The sequence below is a fragment of the Lissotriton vulgaris genome, chromosome 4_1 (genome assembly GCF_964263255.1).
Source record: "Lissotriton vulgaris chromosome 4_1, aLisVul1.2, whole genome shotgun sequence".
NCBI classification, from domain to species: domain Eukaryota; kingdom Metazoa; phylum Chordata; class Amphibia; order Caudata; family Salamandridae; genus Lissotriton; species Lissotriton vulgaris.
This window is the reverse complement of record NC_141691.1, coordinates 1,210,754,501-1,210,780,838: the sequence shown is the minus strand read 5'-3', so window position 1 is coordinate 1,210,780,838 and position 26,338 is coordinate 1,210,754,501. Positions and strand designations below refer to the sequence as shown.

Sequence of the window (26,338 nt, the reverse complement as noted above, 5' to 3'; positions counted from 1 at the left end):
ATATTCCGCTACACCCGTCTCACAAAAAATACCTACGGTTCACCATCCACAACCAACATTACCAGTTCAAGGTTCTGCCCTTTGGGGTCACCACGGCACCCAGGGTGTTTACAAAGTGCCTGGCGACGGTGACAGCACACCTAAGGAGACAAAACATTCACGTCTACCCTTATCTGGACGACTGGCTCATCCAGGCAAAGTCGGCCCAGCAGTGTGCCGCCCACACCGTTCACCTTCACGATCTGGGATTCTCACTGAATTACCCAAAGTCCCACCTGCAACCCGCCCACATACGGCAGTATCTGGGTGCGACAATAAACACTCTGGCAGCCACAGCACAGCTGAATTCAGTGAGGGTCAGCAGCATTCAATCGCTGATACAAAAATTCAGACCAACACTCGCTTCCAGCACAAGTGTTCATGCAGTTGATAGGCATGATGGCCTCCTGCATATCCATAGTCCCGCACGCGAGACTACATATGCGTCCGCTTCAGGAGTGCTTAGCACGTCAGTGGACTCAGGCTCACGGACAGTTGAAAGACCTAGTGTTGGTGAGCGGTCGGGCATACAACTCATTGCATTGGTGGAATCCACAAAACCTTTGCAAGGGACGACCGTTCCAGGAGCCTGTGCCACAGATCATCCTGACGGACGCTTCTTTCCAGGGATGGGGAGCTCATGTACTGTAGAGTTTGGCTACCTCAACTTACCTCCTGACTGTATGGACATCATCCGGGAGGCAAGGAAGCCCACCACAAGAGCATGCTGTGTGGCGAAATGGCAGCGGTTTGTCATTTATTGTGCAGACCACAACATTAACCCGCTGGATGCATCTATTCAAAACATCATTTGTTATCTCTTGTATCTGTACAAATGTAATCTGGCCTATGCTTCCATTCGTATACATTTATCCGCAATGGCTGCTTGTCTCCAAAACAGACAGCACCTCTCACTTTTCAAGGTGCCTGCCATTAAAGCTTTTCTGGAAAGAATCAAACGAGTCATTCCACCGCGGACGCCTCCATGTATTCAAAAAGGTATTTAAGGAGAGAGCACTGTACAAAGGAAAACAACCCAATTGGACTTGGTGCAAAGTATGTGAAGGTGACATACGTGTAGCGACGCAAGTGACAATTACAACCAGCTAGGACGGCGCGTGAGGTGCAAATAGTGCAATTATATACAGTGAATTGGAGAGGCGAGTGGCTCATATAATTATACACTTTTCATATATCTTTAGATTTCTTTCGAGCCAATACGGTTCCTGCGCCATTTAATGAGCTGGGGAGTCGATGACGTTTCGATCCTGGATAGGATCATCCTCAGGACGGATTTGTTTTGGTAGGAGCAGCACTGTCCAGTACGTAGGAAAGGAATCCAATGGAGGATGGGATAGCCTGGAACGGGATCTGAGTGCCCGAGTTGGAAACTCTGTACTGGGATAAGCGTAACTAGGGTTCAGGGACATCAATCGGCGCCGACGCCGATTGATGTCCCTGAACACTAGTTGCGCTTCGTCGACTCCCCAGCTCATTAAATGGCGCAGGATCCGTATTGGCTCAAAAGAAATGTCTCAAGATATATTAAAAGTGTATAGTTATGAGCCACTCGCCTCTCCAATTCACTGTATATAATTGCACTATTTGCACCTCACGCGCTGTCCTAGCTGGTTCTAATTGTCACTTGCGTCGCTACACGTATGTCACCTTCACATACTTTGCACCAAGTCCAATTGGGTTTGTTTTCTTTGTACAGTGCTGATACAACTGTCCTCTCCTTAAATACCTTTTTGAATACATGATGCTCTAAGCACTTATATCAAATAATTGTGAGTCTCCTTCTTGCTGTTCGTGTAATGCTTTTGCATACAATTGTAACTGTCTCCAATTATTACCAGTGGGCACCTCAGATTAGGCCACTTTATGGGTGGTACTAGCATGGGGTGGCACGCCTACCTGAATAGCTAATTGTCACGCCTGTCCAGGTGCCAAAGGGGTTGACTTCCTCTCCTATAAGGCGAGCCAGACTCTTCATTATAAAGATGGTAGCATCTTTAAACGTCCCCTGCCTTAGAATGCTAATCAGCAGGTCATCTTGTGGGGTGGGGGGGGTGAGAGAGGGAGAGAAAGTTATCACCCTCTTCCCGTTCCGGCTTTGTTTCTGAGCTCCTGAGAGCAAAGACTCTCACCCTTGGGGTGGGAGGGGGAGTCTCAGACACGTCTCTGGTAGTAACACTGGAATTAGTTCGGGTTTATTAATACAAGATGTTTGATAACAATCATCCCTACCTTCAGTGAAGTCATCATGTAGCTGATTAACTCGTTTTTGCAAGTGTCGGGCACGTTTTAAAATGGCTCACTGGCAATAGTTGAACTGACCAGCACTGGGGCATATCTGTTCAAGCAGATATTCCCTCACATGTAATATTCAGCATCTTGCCTTAGGGCTGTAAGGCCTACTCTTGGGTTGACTTACAAGTACTACATGCAGTTTTAGGGAGCATGGCACACAGGGATGTGTGCCCTGTTGTGTTTTCACCTTTTTCTGCACCAAAACTCAAAGCCTGCAGTGGCAGTCTTGCATGTGTTTTGGTGAGGGTCCCTTAGGGTGACACAATTTGTGCTGCTGCCCTGAGAAACTCTTCTTTAGTACGCCATGCCCTAGGTACCAAGGATACCATTTATTAGTGACTTACAGAGTGCTAAAGGTATTCTCAATTTGAGGAAATAATTGTACAGTTCTGGGAAAGAGACCTGGGACTGGGGGACCTGATTAGCAGGGACCTAGTGTACTTCTAGTCGAAATCTCATCAAATGCCAGGCACAAAGTGGGAGTGACCATGTCAAAAACTAAACTCATGGGTTTTTAAGGTTGTCTGCAATTGTTGCTAGAAGCTGATGCAGATGGGGGCAAATCACTGAATATATTCTGGAATTCTACAAATCGGCTGTTACACTACTTTGTCTGCATTTTTTACCCGAGGTGAAAATATGGCTCATTGAACCTTTTGCCCATAGGGTCCTGCTTATATTGTCCCCTGAAGAAATTTCTCCAGATTAGCCTTTGTCTACTTGGCCTAATTTGTTCAATTTTGCGTATTTTTTCTTTTTGCCATATGTAATACATGAATTTTCTGTTGCAGGTCGGACAATCCAGTTTCAGATGTAAGTAATCTATTCATATTGCAGATGTCTCTTCAGAACAGTTCTCACATAAATTGCTGTTGCCTAAAATCTGTATTTGTCAGGATGCACATTGCGGATTTATTTTGGCCTGTACTTTTACTTTACTCTTGCCTACTGATCTCTTCCCTCTCTAGCTGCTTTGCAATATCTATGCGGTAGACCGGAAATTAACATCTCAAAAAGATGTTAGATTTTATTTCTTTGAATGAAAGGAACCCCATTGTAAACAAAACCTCTCACCAGGCATCCTTATGACTGCAGCCTTAAGTCTCGAATTTTTTTATCAAACTACCAAGGACATTAAACCCACACTGATGCCATTGTTGGATTTCATGAAAAACCTATATCTAGAGATGTCCCTCGGAAAAAGAAAAAAAAAACACCTCTGGTGTGGTTCCTGACTGGCTCCTAGTCATTGGCCACTCCAGACAGGTTTCTGGACCCCTGGGTAGAGGGCCCTCTGCTCTTTGGGTCCGGGAACAAAGCACATCCTGGATGCATGTCATTCCTCCTCCTAGAGGATGGGCAGGGTCCTCGAAGAGGGAACTTCAAAGGCCTGCCGCCTTTGTTAGCTACCCCCAGTCTTTTACTTCTATCAGCACCTGGCTTCCACTGGTTCTGACCCCCATTTTGGGCGTGAGAACCAGCGGGAGAATCTAGCCAGGAAGGGAGGTGTTACAAACTTTTGCCAACCCCACCCCTCAAGTGGGGAGGGGAGGTGAAGCACACATCTCAGCCCCAGCCATCCTGTAGATGGGGACATCCCTTAAATCTGGAAGAGACTTTTATGACCCCCTCCCACTGGAGGATGCCATACTACGGGGTGTGGAGATCCCAGGGAAGGGACCCATTGGACCCAACCTGCACACCCCTGTAACACCCTTAAATCTAGTATTTAGGGGCACCCCTGAACCTGGCCTCTTCAGATTTGACTTGACCTAGAAGAAGGTGGTCCGAAGAGCGGTGCTGCAGAAGAGGACGACTGCAAATGCTTTGGCCACATCCCTACTGGCCTGTCTCCTGTTCTGAACCAGTGTGAGCTGAACAAGACTCGTCTTGCAGCCTGAGAGATCCCCGGAGACCTGCCATACCTTCCCAAAGAACTAATATCTTCCATGGACACCGGATTTGTCCAACACCATCCCAAGTCAGTCTCCAGATCCATCCTCGCCACTGCACCAAATACCCAAATTAGTGGTCCAATACCCCAGTTCCCAGTGTGGTGTTCAAACACCACCCCCGCTCCCCCCTCCAGCGATCCTGACCTGTGATTCGATTTTCGTCTAGACACCTGCAGCCTCACTCCGAAGGATCCCCCCCAACCAGAACCGACAAGAAGAACCTACACGAAAGGACACCCTGCATCCGCATCTCCTGTGACCTGAGGTGCCCGACCGACTGTGTCCAGTAACTCTTCACCCTCAAGTCGTTGGTTCCCTTTGTCCAATCTTCTGGCTCCAGTTTCCAATACTTCTTCATGACCAACGTCCTCCATTGAAACTCATTGGGATCCTGACACCTACTAGGCACCCTGCACCATTCTGCCCTTGCGCTGCTGATGGTGTGTACTTGGTTATAACCTGGGACCCCCTTTGCCCTGAACTTAACCCTAGGAGATTGGCTTCTGAGACAGTGGCCTGCCTGTGAGCCGTCCCCAACCACAGTGCCCCATTTGCACTCTGCACCCAGCCGCTGTAGTGCTGCGGGTGTTGACCTTTGAGTCTTAACCTGAACCTTGGTTCTAACCCCCAAAACTCCATTTCCAAAACTGTTTTACCCACCTGTACTGTAACAATTTGTTTTTCACATAGGTCTGAATGGTGGTTTTTCTCTGAAAGTTCTTCTAAGTGTTGAACTGTCTTGTACTACACTAAAATTAAACTATTGCTTGCCCAAGGGTTAACCAGCTTACAAATGTTGTGTTGTGTAAACTGTTATGAGTGTTTCATGCCAAACTAGACCAGTAATCTGAAAGTAATTACAAGCAGTTTTGATCAGTTTACAACTAGTTTTCTCCATTGAAAAAGTACTGGAGTGTTCCTACGAAACCAGGAGTGATGTCTGAGTTTCCCAAATAGAAATTAAGGGACAGGCAGAAAAGTGTAAGCAAATATCCCTTACCAGTTTATCCTTAAGGCATTTTCTTTGGATAGGTGTTGTGGGAATCTGGAGGCGAAGTTTGGGCATTTTGAGTTCTCTGCTGTAGCAAAGAGGTCCATTTGTGGGGATCCCTGTTCCTGGAAATATGGAAGGAGAACCTGGGGATGAAGTTCCCAATTGTGTACTTGTTGCTGCATCCTGCTGAGGTCGCCAAATTGGTTGTGCATGCCTGCTAGGTATTCTGCTAGAAGATTAATGTTCAAGGCCTGTGTGCTCTAGATATACATGTTTTGCATACTCTGGCTCGATGAGAAATGCAACTTCAAAGCATTCAACACACTCCGAATATCTTCTAGGAAGAATCAGAGCAAGAGGAGATCAATGTGTCTTCTGCTGAAGAAGAGGCCTTCTCCATTTCAAAGTCCGATCCTGAGCTGGACATCTATCTGTAATCTGAAGATGTGCCTCAGGGACAAGATGCCATGAGTAACGAATACCCCTTGCCCCTAAAATCCTTTTCAAAACGCTTAAGGCTTCGGCACCACCTGTGCCTTCTGGCCAAGGTCGGTACCGAGATATTGTCTCTGACGCCCCGTCTACTGGCTCGGCACCGAAACAGACCGTCCAGTCTTCCTATTCAAGACAGAGTAGAACAATCCTCTACCAACCGGAAACCATCAGGATCAAGGGCCAGATATAGTTCGGAGGCAAAACCCTCCACTCGAAACAAAAACGTGCTTCGAAACCCAAAACCTCCGATACGAAACAAAACACGATTCGGAGCCGAAACCTTCCACTCGCAAGGACAAGTCAATTATGATGCTGAAATCCAGGGACAGGCTCCCTGAGCCTCCAGCACCAATTTTAGACATTCTTAAGGCCAAATTTGATCCTAAGCAGAAAGATTTATATTCATCCTGATACAGGAAATTTCTGCTAAAACATCATCAAAATGCAAACTTCCTTCCGAGGACCCTACCTATAAGATTCCTCTGTAAAAGGACATGCAAGGCTACTAGCCCTACTTATCCTGCCCCACAACCCTCTCCACCATCTTCTCCACACTTAATAATTGAGGATCCCTTACATATAACACCTTTAGGATATCCACATACAGAACCAGATATATTGATGAGTACCCTTATTTGCCCGTAGACCCAAGGAATGACTACACCATTGACCCTCCAGTAGATACTGACCTAGACGTTTATTCTGCAAAGCCATCGCCTCCAGACTATAATAGGGCTTATCAGCAACTCCTTGCTAGGGCTAGAGAGTATCATGGGTGCTCCCTATGCTTAAAGACATGAGGCATGTAGAGGATATCTTTAAAGACCTCATACAGGCATGTATTTGAACTCCAAGAGTAGTTAAACAAATACAAGTCGTCACCATCAGATCCTGTGTTTATCAATGGACAATTACCTCTCAACTCCCTAGTAGTGTCCAATTCTTGCAAAAGAGATAATTCACAAACCTCTGGATGCACCTCCCCCAGATCCCCAGACAAAGAATATAAGCTCATTGATGCATCAGGAAAACTAGTAGCTGTTCAAGTCGCTGCCCACTGGTGCATCACGAACACACAGTCTCTACTAGCCGGGTACGACAGTGCACACTGGGATGGAATGGAGCAGCTGCTCCAATACCTTCCAGAAGAACACAAAGCTAAGTCACAACAGTTGGTTCAAGAGGGAAACTAATCTCTAACTCCTCCATCAGATGTACTGTAGATGCAGCTGACACCGTAGCTAGGATGATCAAGACCAGCATTCTCCTTAGAAGGCATGCATGGCTTAGGATTTAAGCCTGAAGTCCAACAGTCCATTTTAAACAGCCCCTTTGATAATGAGCACCTGTTTGTTCCTGTAGTCGACCAATCTCTAGAAAAAAATGAAAAAAGATACCAAAGTGGCAAAGTACATGGGATCGCTGCAGTCCCCATCTAATAGAGGCTCCTTTTGTCGCTCCATTTACAGAGCAGGGTCTAAAACAACATCCTCATTCCCAAAGGTTTCCTCTTACAAAAGAAATACCCAGTCCTCTATAGAGGAAACTATTTCAAGGGTAGGGGTAAAGGCTCCACTCTATGTAACACCCCCTAACAAACAGCCCACACTTCCCCTTAATCACGTAACACCTGTCACGGGATGACTTCTACAATTTCTCCCCATTTAGCAATCCATAACAACCGACAAATGGGTGATTCACATTGTCCAACACGGTTATTGCCCGGAGCTTTCCACCAATCCTCCAAATATCTCACCTCACATTCACAAACTGTCAGCCACTTACTCAAAAAAGAGGTGCAATCTCCAGTTCCATTACAGTACCAAGGTTCAGGGGTGTACTCATTTTATTTTCTAATCCCCAAAAAAGACTGCTCCTTAAGACCAATTTTGGATCTCTGGGCATTAAACTATTACATACTGTCAGAACACTTCTGTGTGGCAGTGCTTCAACAAGTCCTTCCATTTCTACAGCAAGGCGATTTTATGTGTATGCTAGACTTAAAAGATGCATATTTTCAGATTCCTGTATATTCAGCTCATAAAAAAAATCTCACTCCCATTCGGAGTAACTACAGCTCCCAGAGTGTGTACCAAATGTCTAGCGGTAGTGGCAGCTCATCCCAGCAGATGACACATTCACATCTTCCCGTACCTAGACGACTGGCTCATCAAAGCCAGCACAGACCAAAGGTATCTAGAACACTCCACCAATTGGGTTTCACAGTCTAGTCAAGACAGTCCAGTCTCACCTACATCTATCAGTTACAATGCTGTCTAGGAACCACTCAACACCCACATGGCTCTAGCCTCTCCCAATGCAGCCAGAATTTCCAGTATCCTGACTCTGTTGCTGCTGTTCCAAATGAACCAATCTTTCGCCAGCCAGGTCGTTCATGCGCCTAATAGGAATGATGGCGTCCTGCATTGCAATAGGGCCTCATGCGAGACTACACATGCGTCCACTTAAAGAATGTTAGCACGTCAGTGGAATCGGTCACAGGGTCAATTAATAGATCTAGTGTTGGTAGACAACCGCACCCATCGTTCTCTGCAGTTGTCGAACCCACAAAGTTTATCAAAAGGGCAGCCTTTCATCGAACCTTTTCCTCATATCTTGCTAACAGCAGATGCATCTCTCACATCCCCATCATTACAAAATTCAGAGTCTCTGGGACGACAAACACATGCGTCTCCACATCAACTATCCGGAGCTTCTAGCAGTATTTCTAGCGCTGAAAGCTTTTCAATCCTCTCACAGGCAAAGTTGTCCTAGTCCGCACAGACATGACTGCGATGTACTAGGTACAAAAACAGGGAGGGACGCATTCTCTCCAACTCACACCTGTCTCAGACAATTTGGAAATGGGCAATCCATCACGAAATTCACCTTCTGGCAGAACATGTTCCAGGAGTGAACAGTCAGATTGCTGACCTCAGCAAACTGAGGCAGCAAATACACTAGTGGAAACTTCATCCCCAAGTTCTCCTTCCATGCTTTCAACAGTAGGTATACCTGCAAATCTGTTCACCACAGTAGACCATGCTCAATCCCCAGCGCCTCCAGGTTCCCACACCATCTATCCAAAGTCAATACTCCTATGGATGAATTGGTCAGGGATTTTTGGCTATGCTTTTCCGCCTCTCCCACTCCTTCTGTTTCGGAAACTGATGTTCGGGGCAAATGAGCTGCAGATCCTACATTTAGCAATAGATCGCACCTGGTGTTGGGCTCGGATGATTGCAGGTTGTTGTCTTCTTGGAAGAAGTCTTTTGTAGTCACGAGATAGATGACTCCTCCCTTGGACAATACTGCACATGGTCATCGACTCCATCCTCAGATTGTTTTTTTTCCGCCACTGGGTTCGGATGAAAGTTTTCCGCTCCGGCTAGAAAAGACTTTTTCTGCTTTTTCGAAGCGAGAAACTTCAAACAAACTTCTTTCGACATTGAATAGATTTTCGACATCACCAGCTACATTCCGGTGCGTCGACGCGGGCCGTTGGGCCCATCGTCGCCGTGCGGCCTACGCCTCATGGACAGAACTCCATTCAAGAGATGCCCGGTATGTCGAGCAAAATTTCCTCATAGGGACCATCACGAGGTTTGCAACCTCTCTCCCGCCAGAACACAACGAGTCGACCTGCACAGCCTGTGCCTCCTTCCGGTCGAAGACCACCATCCGGGATCAGAGGGCCCATCGACACGAAATGAGTCAGCACCGGAGGCCATCTTTGAAGAGGAGATCGTCGAAGAAGACTTCTCCGAGAACAAATATCCAATCGAAGATATCTACGAGGAAGAGTCTCCACTCTGTGCAGAGGAGGACTCGCCTGATCTCCTGATAATATCGGGGGCAGAGGATTCGGACGATTCGATTCCATCTCGACAGCCCGTGAGTACATCTGCCCCTGCACGACAGACATTACCCAAACAGAAGGCAACGGTCAGCACTTCGCCCATGGGGCCCAGTCGAGACTGACATTTACCCTCAAACGCCCCGCCTTCGGGCCCGGCTCCGAGGAAAGAGAATACGCCTTCCGGTGCCTGGGCACCGAAGAACCACCATGTGCCAGTTACACCTCCTCCATTGGCACCAAAACACCCTTAGACACCGAAGGACTCGTCGGCACCGAAAACCAGACACCCTTCGGTGCCCAAAGACAAGGACACTTCAGCACCCGTACCATTGGTGCTGAAGCCAAAACCTGTAAAAAAAAAAACGAAAGCTTAGACTCCGAAACCTTCCGGTTCAAAAAGCAGAGGGGAAGCCAGTTTCCGGCGCCACAGGCCCAGCAAAACCTGTCTCCACGCCGAAACCTCTAATATCGATACCAAAGACCCCAGATAAGGCTAAACAACCTTCGGCACCGAAAACATTGCCAAAAGACTCAGTTACTCCTCCTTAGGCAAAGAGCACTAAACAACCTCTATTGGCTCCGAAAAAAATCGACGCCGAAGAAAATTATAGAAGAGGAAGAACTGTTTAGACCAGATCCTAGACAGAAAAAGGTCCATATTAATCCAAAAACTGGACATGTGGAAGCAATTCCTTATGAGACCAGCAGACACACCCCTTACACCTGTGGTTCCTGCCAAAAAGGACTGTGCAACTTCTCCAATGCACCCTTCCTCTCCTTCACCTTCTTCCTCTCCTATTACTCCATATGTGGCACCTATAACTTCTCCTATTCAATCTCCTGCATCATCACACCACACTAATGAGTATGATTTGGGTGGGTGATGTTCCAGAGCCACATACATACCCTTTAGGAATACCCCAAGGATGATGATGCATATAATTTTGCACCAAATAATGCACCAGACATCCTGGATCCTCAGTACTACCCAACAAAACCTTCCCCTACAGAGGATAGTATTGGTTTTAATCATTTATTAAACAGAGCTGCACTTTACCATGGGGTTCCTATGCACTCTGATGCCATTGAGGAGGACTTCTTGTTAGACACTTTCAAACAGTCACAAAGGTCTACCCAAATATTACCAATGATCAAGGGAGTCATTAAACATGCTCCAGAGATTTTTAAAGATCCAGTACGGTGTAGTGTGTTAAATCCTAGGATAGAGAAAGTATAGGCCAGCACCAGCTGATCCAGTATACATTAAGGGTCATCTGCCATTAGACCTCTTGGTAGTGTCAAATGCACGCAAAAGGGCCAATTCTCAAACTTCTGGCGACACACCCCCGCCTGACAAAGAGTCCAAAATTATTGATGCGTCAGGGAAACGAATTGCTGCACAAGCAACATATGGCGCATAGCAAATACACAGGCTTTACACTCACGCTACAACAGGGCTCATTACGATCAACTAGAAAAGTTAATGGAACACCTACCAGATCAACACAAGGATCTGGCAGCAGAACTTTTACAGGAAGGCAAATTAATTTCTAATGCCTCAATTAAATGCGCACTAGATGTGGCTGACACAGCATCCAGAGCAGTGAACACTAGTGTTGTTCTCAGGCGTCACGCATGGTTACGCATTTCGGGTTTTAAGCCAGAGGTACAAACTACCATCCTAAACCAGCCCTTTAATCAGAACCAATTGTTCGGGCCGGAAGTAGATAATACATTAGAAAAGATGAATAAAGACACAGACACTGCTAAGTCTATGGGGGCATTACAATCCACCCAAACTAGAGGTTCTTTTTACCGCTCCTCTTATAGAGGAGGCTCCAAGCAGACCGGTGCAGACACAACATCGTCTTTTAAAACACACACGCAGACCTCCTCTAATAAAGGCTATTTTAGAGGAGGATACAGAGGCAATAACAACAAGGGAAGAGGTAGAGGTAGTAACAACAACCGCTCCTCTTCCACTCCTAAACAGTGACTTCCCTCTGCCTCCCCTACAGCACTCCACTCCTGTGGGGGGCAGACTTTCAAAGTTCCTACCGGTCTGGAACTGCATCACAACAGACAGGTGGGTAAGACAAATTATCCAACATGGCTACTGCCTAGAACTCACAGAAACCCCCCCAAACATACCACCCAGGCAGCGTCCAATGTCTGCAGAACACATAAGTTCGAGGCATGTGGGCTGCTGAATTCATATCTGTGCATAGATCGCCGCCTAGTGTTGGGTCCGGATGATTGCACATTGTTGTCCTGGAAGAGTCTTCGAAGTATCACGAGATAGGTGGCTCCTCCCCTGGACTACAGTGCGCATGGGCATCCTCTCCATCCTCAGATTGTTTTTTTCCGCCATTGGGTTCGGATGTTACTATCTTAGCTCAAGTTAGGAAAACTTTCTGTAAAGCCAAAAGGCTTTCGATAGCGTCAGTATCGTTTCCTTTGCTTAGAGGACATCGAGGACTCAACAGGTTTTTTCTTTCCACACTCTACCCGATCTTAGATCTGAAATGGAAAGGAGTCCGTTCAAACGGTGCCCCCTTTGCAATGCAAAATACCCGCACATCGATGTCCACCCGGTGTGCAACAAGTGCCTGTCCCCAGACCATAACGAAGACAACTGTATGGCCTGTGCCCGGTTCAAGTCGAAGAAAACCCTCAAGATTCGAAGCGCGACTCGACTGGAGTTGAAGAAGAAGTCAGCGCCTGTTCCCATGGACATCTTCGGGACTGAAGACGAGGAGATCGTTGATCTGGAGGATCAGGAACACTGCTCCGATCCGGCTTCGGGCCATGACTCGGAGTATGCCGCCAAAGACGAGGAGGTACAAGACTAAGATGAGGACGTCGTCGAGGGTAGGAGACGACGTGGAGGCCCTTGGGGCCGTAAAAGATAGCTCAGGCGAAGAGCTAGGCCAACCCAGCCGCACAGAGGCCGAAGATGACTCACTCAGTAAGGCTCAGGTCGAGGGATCGCCACTAGGCCTTACCCAAGATCCACAATCTCGTCCTACAGCCCCGCATAAAGGCCCGGCTTCGAACACTTCTAAAGAGCCTGCGGTTTGGAAACCGCCATCGGTCGATACGAAGAAATCGAAACAGACAGCGTCTTTGCAGAAACCGAAACCGAAAGTGCTTGTGCCTCTCGTCGGCTCCAAGGCCTCAAACCCCTCGGAGCTGAAGAAAACTAAAATGGCCGTCGATGCCGGAAAACTCAAGAAAGTCGTCGAGCCACTGGTTGGGGCGCCGAAGACCAAGGTCAAGGCCGTCGAGCCATCGAAGCCGACGCCGAAGGGTATCGATTCGCACAAAAGACCCGCACCTAAAGTCTGGATCAATCAGAGGTCGAGGCCTACGGACAAGTCGAAGACTGGCTCCAAGGACCCTGTCGAGTCGACAAAGCTCACCATAGTTATTTGATGCAAATGACAGATAATGGTTTACCAAAATAAATTTTTTTGGTAGTGTTGCCTCTTTATTTATTTTTTGCTGTCCTGTATGAGTTAATCAGCGAGTGATTCTCTGTGCATTTAGTGTATGGATGGCCATTGAATTTAATTTGCATATTTGTAAAACATGTTTTGCATTTAGTAATTGTATTATCAAAAATGTTTTGGATAATTTTGCTTTTCAAAGAACATTATTTTCTTTTTAGAATGAAACATTAAAAACTAAAGCTCTCCAGTCTCTGGTATGTACCCATTTATCACTTTCCCAACTTTTAAGTGTTGTAAGCAATAATTGAATTTAAGTTAAGAAATTCAAATTTTTTCTTATAAGTTCAGCATATGTTTGTTTTTCCTTCGATGTATAAAATGTTTCATTCTGTGTTGGCTTACAATGAGTTTCCAGTTTGTGTTAAAAAAAGCTTATTTTTAGCCCTGGCACAGAACCATTTCAGTGGTTTAACTAGTGTCATGTAAAATAACTCTCATATAAGATATATAAGTGTTTGGTTCAAATTGCTTTTATTTAAACCCTTCTCCAACTAGGCCACAAAACAATTTCAGTGGTTTCACCAAGTTCATGTAATCAGAAAATTCACAAATAAGATGTATACGTGTATGGTTCTAATTGTTTTTATCCAGATTGGGTGGAATAGCATAAGGATTTTCTGAGTTGTTAATCTCGAACAATCTTAGTTTCCTCACACCAAACCCCTTAAATCTTTCAACTTCGCAACTACAGTCTAGTCGATCTCCTTCCACAGCTATCTCCTCTGTTAACAAATGGTTCTAATTGAACCATTCGGTAAAGCAGAGTGACTAAAGTACTATATTGTAAGCACTCTATACAAGACCTTCTTTTACCCTGCAAGACGGGATTCCAAGCATGCAATTGTTCCGACGCCCCGTATTCAACCATCTCCGACACAGCACAGTAGGAAGCTGACTCTGAATATACTATACCAAAGTAAGGTATATTGTGCACAGTCCATATGGATCCCCAAAGTCTTACAGAGTTAAAAATAGATAATACTTTACTCTCTCTTTTTGGTAGTGTGGGATCAGAGGGTAGTGTTAAGCATTTATCGTACACACCCAGGCAAGAAATGTATTTTATTCTTAGAACCAGGCAAGACGTTGTACAGGTAAATAGAATTGTACTTTTCTAGACCGATTGATCAACAAGCAAGTTGGGTGAGAATGACTTTTATTACAGCTTTTCACATTATTTAAATACAGTTTAAATTACTTTTGGATTACTTTTGATAGCTTTTTAGAGAACTTTTCAGATTCCTTTTTTTACTCAGTGTGATATGCCTAGATGTCGCACTGGGGCATTTCCCTAGCCAAAGGTAACCAAAACAGTTTTTGATTAAAATACAGTTGCTTAGGTTTCCATAGAACACACAACTCCACACTTGGAGAACTTTTTCAGAGGAAAACAGTCAATGCAATTCTTTAACCCCTCCCCAGCTGGTGACGGACCACTCCGTCATCAGCCGTCCTGGATGAGTGGCTGCTTGCCAGCTGCCACCAACCAGACGTTTCTGGGCCCCTGGGTCGAGAACTTGTTGCTCTCGGTGGTCTAAAACAATGCACATCCTGGAACGAGGTGCCAGCCTCCCGCCCCACTCTGCACCCGCTGTCCACGGCCTGCGCTCGAGTGGGCAAACACCACGAGGAGGTCACCCCTGCGAGCCTGACCCGCGATCCGGTGACCCCTGACCTGCCTCAAGCCTTCAGCCTAAATCCGGAAGGTTTCCCCAACTGTGACCAGGCGATGGTAAGAAGATTTGACCCCAAAAGGCACCACTGCACCAGACGCCCGCGGTCTTGTGTGCCCAAACTGAAGGTGCATAACCTACCCCTAACTTACCTCTCGAAGTCTTGGTCGCACCCAGAAGACTTTCGTCCCAAAGCCTGCAGAGCTTTTGCAAACCAGAGGTTCCGCATTGAAACCAACAGGGTGCCTGACGTCGAAACCGCACCCAGTCCCTAAGTGCTGCTGAGGGTGCACCTTTGGTGCTACTATGTTTCCCATGCTCCCACAGCCGAATGGCCTGCTAGCCAGCAGCCACCAACCGGAGACCCCCTATCCCCCATTGGATAAATTTGGGCCACCACACCCAGCCGCCCTAGTGCCTCTGAGGGTGTAACGAGTGCATCCTTGACTCTGGGGGAACCCTTGTTCTAACCCCAGAAGCGCCACTCCAAAGACCAATTCCTTACCTGGTAACCGTTAATTTCATGTTCGAGGCATTTGAGCTGCAGATTGTACACGTAGCATTAGATTTGATTTGATAACTTATAGAGCGTGCGAATGCCCGTGGGCGTCTTGGCGCTATGATAAATCCTTCCATCCCTTGAGCGGTGTCTAATCGCAATTTGGTGTTGGGCTTATATGATTGCACGTTGTTGTCGTCTTGGAAGAAGTCTTTGTAGTCATGAGATAGGTCACTCCTCCTTTGGACGACAGTGCGCATGGGCATCGGCTCCATCCTTAGATTGATTTTTTCCGCGATGGGGTTTGGATGCTACATTTCCACTCTGGTTCGAAATCTACTTTTCAAAGACTTCGACGCACAAAACTTTCAAAAAACAAACTTTAACTTCAATATACATAGACTTGACATAATCACTTCGATTCAGGTCGTCGACACGGGCCGTCGGGCCTACCCACGTGGTGAGGCCCTCACCTCATGGAAAGGACACCATTCAAAAGATGCCCCAAGTGTGGAGCAAAATTTCCACACAGTGACCATCAATCGTGTGTAACCTGTGTTAATCACCAGAACACGACTAGTCGAGCTGCACAGCTTGTGCTTCCTTTCGATCCAAGAAGACTATTCGAGATCGGAGGGCCCGTCGACGAGACATGCAGAGATCAGCTCCAGAACCGGTGGATATCTTCGAAGGTCCATGTCCCCAGGAAGATTCCGATCTCTAGATCGTATCTGAAGCAGACGACTCAGATGACTCCATACCATCAGGTCAACGTGTGAGTACGACTGCCCCAACACATAAACCAAAGGCTAAGGTCAAAACTCCGCCTTCGGGGCCCAGTCGAAACCGAGACATTGCTTCGAAAGCCCCGCCATCGAGCTCGGCTCCGAAGAAAATATTGAAGCCTTCCTGTAGCTCCATACCGAGCAAACTGCACGTGCCGGTATGACCAGCTCCCTCGGCACCGAAACCGAAAAGTCCCGGTTCCGAAAAAGACCCAGAAACAGTTGACTCCTAAAGACAATACGGCACCGGCACCAATGAAGCCTGTTTCTGACGCTTCCAAGCTGACCAAAACAGCTTCCAGTCCAAAATCTTCAGTGCCGAAACCTACAAAGCCTGCTACCGATGCCTCCAAGCCCTCGAACCAGGCCTTGGCACCGAAAACAATACCTTTGGTGCCAAATCAATCAATCAATAACATTTATATAGCGCGCTACTCACCCGGAGGGTCTCAAGGCGCTGGGGGAGGGCGGGGGGTCCGCTACTGCTCGAACAGCCAGGTCTTGAGCTGCTTCCTGGAGGCGAGGTGGTCTTGGGTCAGGCGGAGGTGGGTCGGGAGGGAGGGAGTTCCAGGTCTTGGCAGCCAGGTAGGAGAAGGACCTTCCTCCCGTGGTGGCAATTCGGATGCGGGGGATGGCGGCGAGGGCGTGGCTGGTCGATCAAAGCTGGCGAGTGGGAGTGTAGAAGTTGAGGCGGCTGTTGAGGTATCTTGGGCCTTGGTTGTGTAGGGCTTTGTGTGCGTGGGTGAGGAGACGGAAGGTGATTCTCTTGTTGACCGGGAGCCAGTGCAGGTCTCAGGTGTCCGGAGATCTGGCTGCGTCGGGGGATTTCGAGGATGGGTCTTGCTGAGGTGTTCTGGATTCGCTGGAGTCTCTTCTGGAGCTTGGCGGTGGTTCCGGCATAGAGGGTGTTGCCGTAGTCCAGTCGGCTGGTGACGAGGGCCTGGGTGACAGTCTTCCTGGTCTCGGTGGGGATCCACCGGAAGATCTTGCGTAGCATGCGCAGGATGTTGAAGCAGGACGAGGAGACGGCGTTGACTTGTCTGGTCATGGAGAGGGAGGAGTCCAGGATGAAGCCCAGGTTGTGTGCGTGGTCTGTTGGTTTGGGTGCACTGCCAGGGCGGGGGGCCACCAGGAGTCGTCCCAGGTGGAGGGTGAGGAGCCCAAGATGAGAACTTCCGTCTTGTCTGAGTTCAGTTTCAGGCGGCTGGTCATCATCCACTCGGCTACGTCTTTCATCCCTTCGTGTAGGTTGGCTCTGGCGGTGGCGGGGTTGTTGGTGAGGGAGAGGATCCGAAGACTACGCCAAAGGACTATACAACTACTCCTAAGGCTAAAGACCAGCAGAAACCAGGCCCGGAGCCGAAAGAATCGTCGCCCATAGCCCAGGTGATCTGTTGGTGCTGCTTAAGACCTTGCCCCGTACTTGCCTTAATTCCTGAAGAGCAGTCCTGTAAGTCGCTGCTAAGTGCTTGAATGCAGTATGTTTCTTTTCCATAAGAGAACATTACTGCTTTAAAAGATACAAATGCCAGTGTACACGGGCCGGACTGGGAACTTTAAACAGCCCAGGCAAAATTATAATTTCAGCCCCCTTGTGAGATATGCTAGAACTAGAGCACCTCTTGTCAAGTGGCTGCTGGGATCATGTAACGTGACCACCACTACTCTGGGGTGCCAAAACCAGCCTCGAAGTGTCAAACCTGGTCTCCTGGGACTGCAGCCTCCACAGGGATTGCCCACTTGCCCGGCTGGCCAGGTCGGCCATGACCCTTACTACTTGCAGTATTTAGGCTGTGGAATGTACAAGTTGTCAATCTGGTTCAGAATCACACTTTCTCTTTCTTTTTCTTTGCTTGCAAAATAATGTTCATAAAAAAATTAAATCAGGAAAGTGTTTTGCTAAACTACTGTAAAATTTCAGGTACCAATTCTTTCCAGCATCATTTAGTAACATGTGTTGACGCATGCTATTATTTCCCAAACATGTTCATAATGGAAAATCAGTGTACCAGATTCAATAAGATTATGGGAAACAAAAATAACCAAGCATTGGCAAAGCCATTAGGTCTGAAATTGATGGTCCGCTTTTTAGGTTTCTCAGTGTGAATTGTTTTGTTATGGTTTTTGTAAAACCATATTAGTGTGAGTGTGAGAAAGTGGCTCTATATATACTGGACCAGAATGAGGTACAGTGTGTATAGAGTCCACAAACCCCAGAGGTACAACAGAGGTTAAAGTCAGGACTGACCTTACTCTCAAAAGTGGTAGCTTGGTCGAGTAGTAAGACAGTATCTAAGGGCAGTGTTAAGCATTTGTTGTACACACTGTCAGCAAAGGATTTCACACACTCAAGGACTGACCTCCAGGCAAACTGTTTTTATATCAAAAGATATATTTGTTTTATTTTTGGAACCAACCGGTATCAAAATCTACTTTTCTCAATATGAGTACTCTCATGTAATTACTTTGCAAGGAAGCAATGAAGTTTGTGAACACAATAGATACAGGGGTTGCAGTAGGCAACACAATTCTAAACACACTTTAGCATTGAGCTCAATGGATTGTCATCATATAAGTATAGTTGATTATAATACATATTACTTTAGTAGTTCCAGGACTAGATCCTAGATTCAGCCCTGGGGTCTAAGCTGAAACCAGATAAGCAAAAACGCTTTAGTTACTGTAGTGAATTTTCATGAATGTAAAGCTGTTTTAAAAGTTAACACTTTGAAACTTTTCAATGAAAATCTGGTAATGTTATCCAATGGGAAAAAATTCAGGTTGCAGTTAAAAGTACGATCGCGTTACTTTTGTAATCCAGTACTGGGCTCCTAGGGCCAGCACTGGGGTCTTAACTCAAAACAGGCAGGTAATTGCGTTTCAGTATTTTGTATGATTTTTAAAGAACATTTCAAGTTTTCAAAAGTAGACACTTTGAAGAAAATTCATAGAAAAGCAGACAATGGGTTCCTATGGAGAAAATACAGATTACTAGTAAACCCGGTAAGGATTACTTTTGCGGTTCAGTACTGGGCTACAAGGTACAGTACTAGCTTCTCTCCTGATCACAGGTGAGTACTTCGGAATTTGGGTGATTTTATATGAATATTTGTAGTTTCCAAAACTTCAGACTTAAAAGATTTTTCGAGTCAAACCAGTCAACGTTATCCAATGGCAGGTTGCACTGCCAGGGGCACTCGGGAGCCTGGGTGCAGGGTGCTTTTGAGCCGTCTGGCGCTATGTTATTCAATGAGGAACTTTAAAAGGGAACAAAGGCTGCAGGTTCGGGGACTAAGGATCTTCTGGAGCAACCAACACTTCGAGGGGTAAGTTGGGATCTTGTAGGATAGGTACCGGGTGCAGGGGTGTCTTTTGAGGTCGGGAAATCTTACCCCCTGCTGGTCGCGGTCGGAGGGGTCCTGAGGCTGCAGGCGTCGTCTGGGTCATGTAGGAGGGTCTTTGGTCACTGGACTTCATGTCCCAGTTGCAGGGGGGACATCCTTGTGGTCCTAGATCATTCGGGCACGCGCCGGGCTTAGCGGGGGCAGAGTGGGTTGGTCCGGAGCTTCCTGGCTGGCGCTACGGGTGTTGTTGCAGCAGAGCCTCTGCTAATGGGAGTCCCAGGCTTTAAGAGGGTCAGGGCAGGCAGGTCCGCTGGGTGTCCCAAGGTTGCTGTCCGCCTGAGTTGCCGGGATTAGGCAGGAGCAGGTTCCAGGATCGACAGGCCAGTAGGGCTAGGTCCAAGCCAGTTGTTGTCGTCCTGTTAGCAGCTGCACGGCGGGTCTTTATCTTCTTTTCTGAGGAAAGAAGGTACAGGGATCCCCTAAATACTTTAGGGGGGTTACAGGTAGGGCAAGGACTGGGACCAATAGTTCCCTGTCCTGGGGTGAGTACACCCCCTAGCCTGCTCCTCTCCTATGGGAGGGGGGCAGGAGCCTAGCTGTGATTGGGTAGGGCCCCCCATCTTCAAGATGGCCGGGGCCCGGGGTAGTGCTTCACCTCGTCTGCCCCACCTATGGGGTGGGGTTGGCACAGGCTGGCACACCCCCCTTCCTGACGTGTTTTTTCTCGCCAGTCTTCCCGCCAGAGTGGGGGTCAGGACTGGTGGGGGCCAGTTGCTGGGTACAGCAAATGGTCTGGAGAAGCTCACAGAGGCGGCATCCCTGTGAAGCTTCCCCCTGCCCATCCTGGGGGAGGGAACCTAGCACCTCGCCCAGAATGTGCATTGTTGCAGGCACAGGAGAGCAGGGGGCTCTCCACCCATGGGTCCAGCAACATGTCTGCTGTGTGGCAGCCTCTGCAGCCACTCAGCCCAAACGTGGATTTTAGGTTAGGTTTTCAGAGGGTATCTGTAAGATGCCCTCTGGTGCATTTTACATTACAGCCCACACTGGCATCAGTGTGGGTTTAATGTGCTGAGAAGTTTGATACCAAACTTGTCAGTCTTCAGTGTAGCCATTATGGTGCTGTGGATTTCGTAATGACAACCTCCCAGCCCCATATAATCTTAATGGCATCACTGCACTTACAGTGCCCAGGAATGGCCCTGGGTACTGTAGGGGCACAGGGCTCATGCACCTGTGCCCACACCTCTGGCATAGGGCGCCCAGCTAGCGGGGTGACAAGTATGCCAGGGCAGTGGGCTCTGTGGGCATGGCACACAGGGATGTAAACCAGGTCGACTCTGTTTAGTCCTGCACCTAGACACTCAGCCTGCAAAGGCAGTGTGTGGCTGTCCGGGTACAAGGCCCCTGAGGGTGGCACAATAAGTGCTTTAGCCCTCAGAGGACTTCTCTGGTCACCATGCCCTGGGTACCTAGGGTGCAATTCACTAGGGGCTGACAGGTGGCCAGAGATGCCAATTGGGTTTTAGTTTCAACACAGTTTTAGGGTAGGAACACAGGCCCTGGGTACCTGGTTGGCAGGAACCTAGGGCACACTCAGTCAAAGCACATCAACAGTTCAGAAAAAAAGTGGGGGCATACCGATGCAAGAAAGGTGGCACTTTCTCACAGGGAGCTGCCGGGCCCTCACCATTATAACAAAGATTGGCAAAAGCAAAAATTGTTTCTGGTCTCAAAAAGCACACACTGCCACAGTAGTTACTGGCACTGAACAAAACTTCTTTCTGTGCCTATATGCTCCTTGTGAAAGATGAATGATGTCGCTCACAGCGAAACCAGCTGATACAGAGAGAGAGACAGAATTATAATAAGCGCAAAAGGTCATGGTCCGCTCCAGACCAAATTAGGGGCCTAATTATTAAAGTCTAAAAAGTGCACCCATGGTATAAGTCCTTGCATTAAGTGCAGCTATACGGCTTTAGTGAATTGCCAAGAATTTACATTAGTATGACAAAAAGTACTCCTAGAAAATATTTGTGAACTGCATTTTAGCATAAGCAAATAAGCATGAGTGTTTGCAAGTTCGCTTTACCGTCAACCACTTTTTTTCCCAACTCTGGAAAAAGGTTTACGTCTGCCATTGTCAGGATTACATTTCCAACATTTCTCAGTATGGGAAAGATTAGAGAGTTGTTAAAAACCCTTTAAACATACAAGTTAGTAGGTTTGCACTGACTCAAAAGGGCATTCTAAACCTGGAACTATTGCCTACCACTACCTTTAGCCCAAGTATGTAGATCTGCGGAAACATGGCAATATAAAGGGATTGCAAGCATTCAAGCACTACTATAGTATTAGCCCTGGCATAATTGAAGGCTATATCAGAGCTCTTATAGAATGAGATTGCTGCCATAATTTGTTGCCGCAATACATGGCATCTAAAGGGACAAGTGGATTTTGCTACAAGACAAGTAGATTTATAAAGCAACCTGCCCCATGGACTAGTAGATATTTTATTGAATTCCACACCCCTGCAGCAAGGGTCAGGTGAGTACCAAAACTGCACCACCAGCGGGACAGGGGCGGCAGGGTGCAGAGGTTAGAACCTGAATTTGGCCCAATGCATTGTGATGGAGACTGGGGGTGCTCAAAGCCACACTGCTTGTAGGTAAGGAAACTGGTGCAGGGACTAAGCTTTGGGGGTTAGGTTAAGCACTGGGGAAGCCGTAAAGCAGCACCTAACATATACCACCAGCGGCAGAGTGCAATTTTAGTGGCCGGCGACCAATACTCTTCAATGAGGATTATGTTGTCGACCAACAGGCTGCAGGCGTTGCACCGGAGGTTGTTGAAGGGAGATTAACTACAGCACATGTAAGTAGAGATGTAGGGGGTCATGGGTGCACCATCAGTTCAGTTCAGCTCACCAAGGCCCAGGATCATCGATTGCAGGGGTGACTTTCAATGTCAGTATTCATACCAGAGAGTCGCGATCAGGGGGAGCCTCTGGAGTCGCACTGCAGGTGCCATTGTGGCGATGAGCCAACGCTGAACTCTAGGTCCGGATCGCTGCGAAGACTTCACTGGGCATGTGAACTACTCGTGCCTGGTGCAGATTGGTCAGTAGTTGCAGTTTCAGCTGGACCTGGAGCCCTTGGAGTAGATTTCTTCTGGATGGGTCCGCTGTCCACAGGAGGTTGGAGCCTTTTTCAAAGGCAGCAGTCCTCCCAGGGTTTTTAGACGTCACTGGCTAAAAGACAAGTCTCCTTTTGGTCGCAGGCTCTTCGAGGCTGGAGACAGGCCGGTAAGGCTCGGGTCAAGGCAGTCCTCTTCTGGCTTCTCTGCAGGGTCGGCTTCAGGAACGTCTTCTTTCTTCTTAGGTCATCACAGATCTAGTTTTCCGGTCTGGACGAACCACCTAAACCCTGCATTTTGGGCCGTTTTCAGGGTAGTAGTAGGTAAAGCCAATGAGCACCTTACCAGGGGTGACTACACCCTAAATTATGCCACCGTCCTGTGGGAGGGGGCATAGTTCTAGCCCTGATTAAAGGAGGCTTCCCATCTTCAAGATGGCAGGGACTGAAAGATGTGCTGTACCTCGCCTCCCCCACTTTAGGAGTGGAGTTGGTAGAGGTGGGCACAGCTTTTATTCTTCTAGGGTTTCCCACCCAAAGTGAGGGTGTAAACCGGGGGTTGCCCAGCAGCAGCGGCTGTGGGCCACATTACAAAGGCAGCAGGCCTTTGAAGCTCCACTTCGATCACTAGCCCATTCTGGGGGAGTAGGTGTGACACCTCTGCTCAGGACGAGCATTGTGTTCGAGGCATGTGGGCTGCTGAATTCATATCTGTGCATAGATCGCCGCCTAGTGTTGGGTCCGGATGATTGCACATTGTTGTCCTGGAAGAGTCTTCGAAGTATCACAAGATACGTGGCTCTTCCCTTGGACTACAGTGCGCATGGGCATCCTCTCCAGGCTCAGATTGTTTGTTTTTTTCCGCCATTGGGTTCGGATGTACTTTCCAGCACTCCAAGTTCGGAATCAAGAAAACTTTTCAAAAGGCCTTGGGTTTCGTCTGTATTTATCGCCATCTGTACCAATAGCCTTCTTTAACATTAGTTTGCACTCCGGTCGTCAAATCGGGCCGTTAGGTCTTCTCGACGCCAATAGATATCATGTTATGGTAGCCCTGCAGTGGGAAGGTTTAATACATAGAGTAGATAGTAGTAGGTTGACACAGTTTTGGATAACCCGTCGCTATGACATGGCCTTTCGCAAGTGTCAAAAGTATCCTTTGTTGGGATAAAACTTAATACATTTGCTAGGATTTCTTTTGTACAAATATCAATAGCTGCAAATGTAAAAAGAAATGGAGGATAGCACTAAGGAGTGAGGAGTGGAAGGATTGTTTGTGTTTATTTGGGCTTCTTTTTAAGATTAAGCAGTACTGGTTGCCTTTTGTGTCTGTTGATGCTAGAGAAATGCTTAATAAGTGGTTATTTTGAATTTGTACGATTAAGTGTTTAAATTCTTTTGGTTTGTTTTATAGGAAACTTATGAAATTGAGTCTGATGCTGAAGCAGTACTCCTAATGACCATTACACAGGAACTCAGTGAGATTTTAAAGGCTTACTGTTTGAAAGTGAAAGAAGAAACTGTAAGTAAATATGAGGTTTTAAGTATGACTGCAAAAATCTATTAAAGTAACATGTTCACTTTATGTATTTTTATGATTTACAATGCTTGGGCTTTGTTCCCAAGCAGCAGAGTGCTGTACAAAGGTAGGTAGCTGAGGCAAGATGAGCGAGATGAAGACTGGGGCATGCTGGTTCGAGAAGAGGAATTAGAAGTAGCGCGTCAGACCATAATCTTGCTTGTTCATGTTCAACACATAAATCAACGTGAAACAATGTTTCAGCTTTCCAAGTAACAGTAATCACATTACTGATGGACAGGTTGTCCTATGTGGAGCCATGTTTAGCAGTGCTATACCCTAAGCCTCGGCTTACTTTTAGCAGTATTGAGAACCACCGAACTGCTGCCGATCCAGCCTTCTGATCTGTCTCCTAATTAAGCTCTGTGTTGCTTAAACTGCTGGAGGACCGGGAACAGCTGATTTTGATCGCTCCATACTGGGCAAGAAGGGTCTGGTATGCTGATCTGTATGCTCTCCGCGTTCAGCTGCCTCTTTCCCTTTTTTCAGTGGAGTGTGTGTATGTATATATCGTTTATTTATTTATTTGCAGCGTGAATCTTTCTGGATTCACGATGCTGTGCATTATTCCGCGGTCTAGTGGTTGGGTCTGGAATCGTAGTCTTTTTTTTTTATTTTCGTTCTTTGTTTTTTTTTTTTTTTTTTTTTTGTAGCCCAGGTGGGCGTCTACGTCCCACCTTTTGGTGTCCTTCCTGTGTGCGATGTCGGCCCGTTACTTCGGAAGCTCCCACCTTTGGGTGCCATCTTCAGATTCTTTTTTCCGCCGTTCTCTGGATCGTCACTGAGAGGTACCAGAGTTTTTGGAGAAAAGAAGGAAAAGACTGATCTACCAAAAAAGATTGGAGAATACATCCAGAAACCAGATCGCCGGGACGATGAAGGAGAACATCAAAGACTGATGTCCAACGGAGAATGCGCACGCAGGGGGCTCCCTGAGCACAGGGATGGACAAAACTCCATTAAAATTCTTCCGCAATTACCACCACAAGTACGTGCAGTAGGACCAGCACCCAGTTTGCAACCTCTGCCTGCCGGTCAATCACGAGAGAAAGGATTGAAACGCCTGCTCAGTCTTCACCCCGAAGACTATCAGGATTGGAGGGAGACGGAGGAGAGCCAACAACAACATGCAAGGCCAAGGTCAACCTCCGTCGCTTCAGGACTTGTGCCTCTCCAGTTAGGAGGACAACATCGCCAAAGAAGCAGATGACTACACGGTCGTAGAGAACGATAAAAAAAATCGAGGTAGGAGAGACGTCGACCCCTAAACCCCCATCAGACACTCGAAAGCCTGAGTCAGAATCTCGAAAAACAGAGTTAAGTCCACGAAAGGAGCACTGGCACCGAAAATTTTGACGGCCGCATCCAAGGACAAACAGCCCAGCGGATCCTTCGAAAAGGACTCCCAGACGGCCAAAACACAAAAGTCTAGGTCGTCGAATCAAGTCCCCAAAAAGGCGCGCTAGACTCCGAAAGAAAAGGACCCGAAGGCTACTTCTACGTCGAAGAGATCGTCCGGATCACTCGACGCGGAACAGGAAAAGAGAAGGCTTGAGGCCAAAATGGAGAACATCCTGCAAAGGAAAAAATAATTCGAGCGGATGAAAAGGTTCACCATCCCGTCTAAGCCGGCGACGACTATGGTCGAAGACTAAGAGGAGTTAGACGCCGAAGAGCCGCCAAACTCCCGAGCCCCAAGAACACCAAGATGAAGAGGGCCTATAGTATGGCGAGGAAGACAAGCCCACAAGTTTGGGCTCAGCATCCTCTGTGGTGCAGGACCTAGATTGGCAGGACCTCGACGCCGAAAGCCCAGAAGAGACCCTGGAGACGTATCCTTCGAGGCCTTCGCCGCCAGATGACATTGGTATCTACAACATGGTTATCAGGAACGTGGCAACAGCTTATGGAGTGAAACTGGAGAAAGAAAAACCAAAAGCCTGCTTCCTCTTAGAGACCCTGCTCCACACTCAAACCAGGAGTCAATTCCTCCCCATGCTACCAAGTGTACCGGACCACCAGAGGGAGGCATTCAAGGAACCAGCAAGCTGCAGTTCTGTCACACCTAGGACAGAGAAGAAATACAAACACTCCTCTAAAGATCCTCCCTACATCCAGGGATCCGTCACGGCTCACTCAATCATTGCAGCAACAGCC

At 47.4% G+C, this 26,338-nt stretch overlaps 1 protein-coding gene across 2 annotated transcripts in view; it reads left to right on the top strand.

Annotated features, from left to right (window-relative positions):
- Positions 1-26,338, top strand: part of LOC147723053 (uncharacterized) — a 193,899-nt gene that overhangs the window by 86,517 nt on the left and 81,044 nt on the right. For both annotated transcript variants that reach the window (XM_086965424.1, XM_086965425.1), the window contains 3 exons: positions 3,144-3,165; positions 13,326-13,361; positions 24,017-24,124. In XM_086965424.1, coding sequence (XP_086821550.1) covers positions 3,144-3,165; positions 13,326-13,361; positions 24,017-24,124 — 166 coding nt within the window. The remainder of the gene's footprint in view (positions 1-3,143; positions 3,166-13,325; positions 13,362-24,016; positions 24,125-26,338) is intronic.